The 7,192-nt window shown below is 28.7% G+C and overlaps 1 protein-coding gene across 1 annotated transcript; it reads left to right on the top strand.

Moving 5' to 3' along the window:
- Positions 1–4,070: 4,070 nt before the first annotated feature.
- LOC123266509 lies at positions 4,071–4,906 on the top strand. The gene is made up of 2 exons (XM_044730780.1): positions 4,071–4,324; positions 4,404–4,906. Exons 1-2 carry the CDS (start codon positions 4,125–4,127, stop codon positions 4,786–4,788), a joined length of 585 nt encoding a protein of 194 aa, XP_044586715.1. The 5' UTR covers positions 4,071–4,124; the 3' UTR covers positions 4,789–4,906.
- Positions 4,907–7,192: the final 2,286 nt, after the last annotated feature.

Here is a 7,192-nt window from a genome sequence, read left to right as displayed (position 1 = left end):
TGATAGTCTTTCTTCTCATATACATTTCAAATTTTATTTATTTAACTTGTTGTTATGTCAACGGCAGACACTGCGTCCGCCGGCTTATTTTACGGTCTAGTTTTAAATTAATTATTTACATTTAACATACTGTGTCTGATTTTACCTTTTTTTTAACTTTCAGATTGTCAATGATTACGTATCGACTATTAGATAGTCAGATATATTTTTTTGACATAATTACAATTTTTGCAGGTTGCTGATCTAAGAAAATTAAGTAGAGTAACCAAATCAATAGATGGACAGTCTTGATAAGTGGAAAGAGTATTTAATTATTTTAATACAAATTTTTAATTTAAAAAAAAAATTTGATGAAAATAATTAAAAATTCCTCTATAGAGAAAAATAATTTCATTAATTTTTTGAATTTTTAACAATAAAGCAGCTTATGATAGTTGAAACGTGGCACGATAGTTGAAACGTGACATTTAACTCCGATTGTGTTTTGATATTAGTAAATAATATATAATTATCATATAAAATTATTAGTAATTAGCTAATCATTATTATTATGCATAGCAAATACGTAATAATATTTTCTCCCCTCCGGGCGGAAAGCGTCAATTTTCCGCCCGCTGCGCTAAATGAAAATGCCGCTTTCCACCTCCGTCGGGGAGAAAAATAGTTTTCTCACCACAGGCAGGAAATAAGAAAGCCTCAGATCACATGTTTGTCGACCTCGGCTTCGCCTCGGTCAACAATTACATGTAATCTGAGACATTTCTTATTTTCCTGCCCTAGGTAAGAAAAATACTATTATAACTGATCTATGATTACTATTACTGAAATTATTCACGAAAATGTTTCAAATGTTTTTGGTTGGAATTTCATTCATGTTTTACTAAATCTTTTATGATAATATACTAAATAAATTCCAACATTACTTGAACTTCTCAAGTATTAAACAGTTTTAATTTTGATTAAATAATATATAATACATCATTGAGAAATAATAGTGTAAACAAGAGCGCGAATAAACTGCGTAGTAATAAAAAATTAATTATTCGTCTGATACGAATACTTAATGTATAAAAATATAATAATCTAAAACTTGAAAAGAATTTTTTAAATAAATTGTCGATTTGAATTTCTATCTAAATGATAAGCCTAAAATAATTAAAAATGTTGAAGTAAAACAAAGGAAGAAATAATGTATAGTTCTATCAGTTAAACAACATTCAATCGTCTTTAAATCGGTTTAATAGCCACGTCTATTGTCATCGACATTCATATATATTTATTTATACCAAGTCCAGCATTGCGAGAACATGAGGTGGACTATTGGAGTGTTAAATGCACAAGGGATGATCGAGCGGATTCAAAGTAGCTGCCTTTTTTTTTTATCGTCTTCTTCAAATATCCTCCATCCGTCTCGCATCGGTTAATAAAATCAATAAAACATTTAACTCTATTTCCTGTCGTACTATTCATCTCATCATACAAAAAAAAAAAAAAATTATATCATTCAGAATTTATAATAAGGACCAACAATGATATAAATAATCTAATTATACCTTAATTATCCCACGAATTAATAATAGAATTTTAGGGATTATAACAATCGGTAAAATTATTTATTGATTGTTTACTCAAGTATTTTAGTCTCGCGCGTTTATTTATAATGCGCGCGCAGAGTCACGCGGCAAGTCGCGTGAATATTCACCCCTTTAATCTTAGTTTTAAATTTCCATTACAGTTTAATATTACTTTACTCTTACACTTATATATAGAATTACATTTATAGATCTTTAAATATATATACTCTTCTTATTGCTAATTATATTCATTTATATTTTATCTTCTTGCTATTTATTTAGCCCTTGAAGAAATATCCAAAATTATTGTTTGCTAATAAAAAATTTAACAATAAAATTAAACCTTACAATTTTATACTTTAATCATCACTTTCGATAATTTTATACAATTGTCTTATTACATTAAAAAAAAAAAAATTTTTTTAATTCAATTTATTGTTGCGAATTTAATTTTTTACCAAGTTGTTTTTGTGTAAAATTAAATTTCCTACAAATAAAGCCTTAAAATTTTTGTATTTTTTCAATATTTAATTCAAAATTAATATTTAAAACTTGAAAGATGTTTGCTCAAAAAAATTTATTGTCTAATGTGCAAACTTCAATTTAAAAAAAAAAAAAAAAAAAAAAAAAAAAAAAAAAAAAAGGGTATAACAAATTTGATTTTCATTTAAGATTTTGTACGAACTTTTTTATATCTTAAATATTTTACTCAAAATTTTAAATCCTAAAAATCAAACATTACCCGCTCTGTTATTTTCAATCATAAAATAATAAAATTTAACGACAAAATTATTAATTTCTAACAAGCAGATTCTAAAAATGCAATAAAACTAATGCGCTTATTTAAAAGCCCGTTTAAACAAATTTACCAGCAAATAAAACTAAATAGTACATTTATATATAAGATTATAGCGTATTTTACATAGAATAATTCAGCAAGGACACCGGATGTAAAAACGGCACGATTTGATGATCTATGAGCGACACTTTCCCACGTAATTTACCTGCATTCTTTCACTACCAGTTAAACATTCATAATTACAGGCTTAAAACATCAACATAATTTTTTTACAACTGTTACAAACGCTCGGCCAAGGCTTATTCATTCACAAATTTTTCCATCTCAATCTTTTCAAATTTTTTTATAAATTAAATCTTACAATTCACAAAATAACGAGGTCTGCAGACAACGCCTTATTAATTTCATTTATAAATATTTATTATCAATAAAAACTTGAAATAATTTTTTTTTTAAGTTAAAAAAAATTTCAACTCATAATTCATGATAATTATAAGTAATCTTATATTTTTATTTATTAAGTACAGATAATAATAAAATAATAAAATTCATAAAATTATGAATGAGGATATTTACTTATTTGCTCGTAAGATGACACTAGTTGCAAGAGAATTCTTAACGGAACTTGTTACCAACAGATCATAAATTCCCTCTCGCTTTGCAATTGCTGCCCACTATATAGTTAATTTAATAATATGTATATAACTATTCAACACATTTAAATACTATTACTATTACTACTACAACTACAACTACCATTACTATTTAACAAGGGATTACAATGAGTAATTTGGCTGATTTACTATTAGACCACCAGCTATTTACCCCCCACTGTAACAACTTCCCGCACAGTAATGTATCACTTGAATTTAAAACCTACGTCAATTAAAAAATTTAATTTATTTTTGGAAAAAATTTTAAATAAACTATTATGAAGCTTCCGCAATAGTTGGATGTTTTTTTTTTTTTTTTTTCAGAGATTATTTTATTTTATGTGGTTTAATTATTTTAAACTTAACTATTAGAAAAAAGAAATTTCTAAAAATATATTTACCTTAAAATAAAAATTAAAAAAAAAAAAATGGGTGGATTTTTGAAATATTTAAAAAAAGTAAAGAATTAACGAGCAAACGAGATTTGCCAATCTCAAAATAATAATTAATAAATAAGATAAATAAAAGTTATAATAATGTATAGAATAATAGAATACGTCCATCAAGATATTTTGTTAACTTTTGTTTAGATAAACGTACCTGATTTAGTGGTAAATCTCGATGAACGTTGTCTCGTTTCCATTTCTCGTTTTTTCCACTCTTTTTTTCCTCTCCCACCCTATTTATTTTTCTACTTTTCAGTGTTAATAATCTAATTGTATTTGTATTTGTCCCTGGTATGTTATTTTTTATAATATTTCTCTATTAATCCGCACACGGTCTCAATAGATTAATTATTGAGAATCAAATCAAACTTACCTGAAAACAAACAGAATAAATTTTTTGCTTTTCTTTTCTAAATTTAAATGTTTAATTTTTAAGCTTTTTATAGAATTAATTATTTACTATATAACTTTATTTAAATAAAATGACGAGCGCAAAAAAAAAGGTTTCCATGGTCACGGTAATAAATATTATCCGTCAAAAAATCAAAATTTGATCGTAAAATATGAAATAAATTGAAAGTTTTATTTCATATAATTTTTTAAGACAAAGTATGGGTTTATGATTGATAAAAATAATTATTGAAGACTAATAATGGCCAATAAAACAGCAAAATTTGAAAAATTAGTAGTGGGCGCGCTGAAAAAGTTGCAAGATCTCCAAGGATCCTCGCCAAAAGAAATAACAGACTATTTATCACAAGAGTATGACGTACCGTCTAAAGAAATAAGAAAACAAGTGCGTTTAGCACTTCGCCGTGGTGTTTCTTATGGAATATTACAACGGAATGCCGGGTTTGTTACTCTTATATTACAATTTTAGTTAATTATTTTTTTTTTTTAAATAATTCAAATAAATTATTTATTTATCTAGAGGCACATATACTTGCAACAGAGAGTTTATAAAAGACCCAACCGATCCTGAAGTGACAGAACCCTGTTCTTGGATGAAATTCGGGGGTAAATCAAAATCGAGGAAGAATAAAGGCGGCCGCAGGAGCCGAAAAAAATCCAGATCTAAGCGCCGGCGCTCAAAAAAATCAAAATCCAAAAAACGCGGCAAAAGAGGAAGAAGAGGAAGGGGAAGCAGGAAAAGTATGAAAGCTCGTAGAGGCAAAAAGACCAAAAGAGGCAAGAAGAAGAAGGATGAAGATTGCTTGGTTTACCTGAGGATTGATAAAAGTAAAATAGCTAAGAAGAAAAGTAAGTCGAGAAAACGGAGCCAAAGTCGCAAGGGTAAATCTCCTAGTTGTGGATAATTTTTTGAATATTTTATACGGCCCTGCGTGGCCTTGCTGCCTAATCATAGTCTTAATAATGCGTTTTGTACTCGCGTTATTTTTATATGAATATACACAGAATATTTTTACAAAAAGATATTAATTTTGGATTTTTTTATCATTTTTGTGTGAAGAATATTTTTTAATTTTGAGTTTTATGGGGTAATTTTTTTTTTTTAATTGTTATTAAGATAATTGGAGCGAATATTTGGTTTAAATGGGATTAAAATTGAAAAGAAGAATATAAATACTGTGGGAAAATATAGTGTTAGATATAATATATAAAATATGATAGATTAAAATGGTATATAGTTGACAGTAAATGACGAAAGGCTACGCGCGTTAACCCGAAAATATCTATCTCGCGGGATATGTCGAAACCTGGCATAAGTTTTGGCTTGGACCCAAACATTCGAGTTGTGTTCTTTGAGTATACTCGAAATTAATCTGGTGAGTTAAGAGAAGTGATGATGATGATGATGACGATGATGATGATGATCAAGAGCGAGCAAGTCTACCATACGTCGAAGACCACAACTGAAACTTAGAAGAAGATTATGATGATGATTATGAAGAAGAAATAAAACCGTGTTTGAGTGAACGTCACGAGGAATGAAGAAGAAGAAGAAGACAGGAAAAGAAAAACGTTGGATTTTCGTTGTCGTTTAAACTATTTTTACCGCTGTCCATCAACTTGACTTAAATAACTCATAACATATTATTCTAAACTCCAATAAACATTGCTCGAAATTTCTCAATAGAGCTTTGAAAACTGCAACGAATAGAAAAAATAATAAATTATAAAATAAAAATATATACAGCTGTGCTTTGGTTTTGTTAGAAAAAAAAAAAAAAAAAAAAAAAATAACTTTAAGATAAACACTCAAGTTAAATTTAAAATTTAAAGAGACGCAATAAAAAAATTCATCAGATAAACGTTTAATAAAAATATTTTTCGTGTTATCTGAAGAAATAAAATTATTCCAACTGAGCGCAGGATTTATTTTCTTTTTTTTTTTTTTTTACTATATATCAGCACACGATATCACGTATCAAGTGTGACACCAACCAAGAGACGGCGGAATGTTTGATCGAAGCTCCTTAGCATTTAAAATTATTTAAACTCACACAGCTGTAGATCTAGCAAAAGCGAGCGTGTATTAATTTTTTGTTACCAGATATAATAGTACAGAGCCTTGGAGCAACAATTTAAAAACAAATAACTAAATGCAGTTAAAATGGACTTTGGGCTCTACCGAGACTCTCTAGACTCTCCCGTGTAATTGGTGGTATTAATGCTGCCCAATTATTGGAATAGAACTTGTCTAGTTGAGCACAACTAAACGTTGTATTGCTTGAATCATGAATCCGGTTAAGTTAACTTGTTGAGATAGTACAGAGCAAGATCTAAAGTACAAGAGTAAAGAGCATACACACAGTTAAGCTAGATAAGGTCAGGTTAGTTATACTGTACACTACATGCTACATACTCCGTTTAGAGTCACGTGGTTTGCCACGGATCTGCGAACGAGGTTAATCTAACAGCATGATTCTAGCGCCGGCGCAATCAACCACCACCAGTATTATCATCATCATCATCATCATCACCATCACTACCATCATCATCAACATCTTGGTCTTAATTATATTTTCCTTGAATTAAAACTTGCTAATTAATCCTGCCACCTCACATTTAAATAATCATTATCGCTCAACTGTTGAACTCCTGGGGAACTGCAGGCAGACCGACAATCAATGTCTAATCCTAGAAATGCTTTGGTTATATTATAATTATAAACAAAACAAAAAGTACTCACTAGCGCTCTAGTAGCTGAATTGCGCGGTATTAAAATAAATAAATATATAAACCAATAAGATAGCTTTAATACTTTTAGCAGGACTCGGAGCTCGGTTTAAAATACTTTTTTTTTTTACCAGCAGACTTTGGATTTAATCACTCAATTAATTTATTAAATAAATAGTTAATAAATAATGTGTACTCACCGATCAGCGGAAAAATACTGGGCTGGTCAAGTAGTGACTTGAGGCCGTTTTCAACGAGGGTGGGAGATGAACGGTCCTTGTCGCTCATTTCACGCACTGCGCCACAAACTAAGCCTTAACACCACGAGTTAAAAAGAGATAGGGTATTTAATTATATATATATATCTATATTAATATATATGTGTATGTGTATGTATATTTTAATAAAATAATATGTACGAGGGAGAACGAAACGGAAACACAAGAAAATAAATCACCAGTCTCTCGGCAAATTTGTTATCTAAATAATGCAATTTTATTATTATTATTATTATTATTATTATTATTTATAAATTTGAAAAAAAAACTATGTAAGGCAGCACTTTGATTAAACTCTGAG

This window comes from Cotesia glomerata, linkage group LG6, assembly GCF_020080835.1.
Source record: "Cotesia glomerata isolate CgM1 linkage group LG6, MPM_Cglom_v2.3, whole genome shotgun sequence".
Taxonomy (NCBI): domain Eukaryota; kingdom Metazoa; phylum Arthropoda; class Insecta; order Hymenoptera; family Braconidae; genus Cotesia; species Cotesia glomerata.
The sequence above is the reverse complement of the archived record's forward strand: the minus strand, read 5'-3'. Positions and strand labels throughout refer to the sequence as shown.

What these genes read in the sequence shown, in the direction of transcription:
- LOC123266509 (XM_044730780.1), top strand. Translation starts at nt 4,125, where the DNA reads ATGGCCAATAAAACAGCAAAATTTGAAAAATTAGTAGTGGGCGCGCTG. An exon ending in ATATTACAACGGAATGCCGG is followed by an intron (nt 4,325 to 4,403) that starts GTTTGTTACTCT and finishes TTATTTATCTAG; the next exon opens with AGGCACATATACTTGCAACA.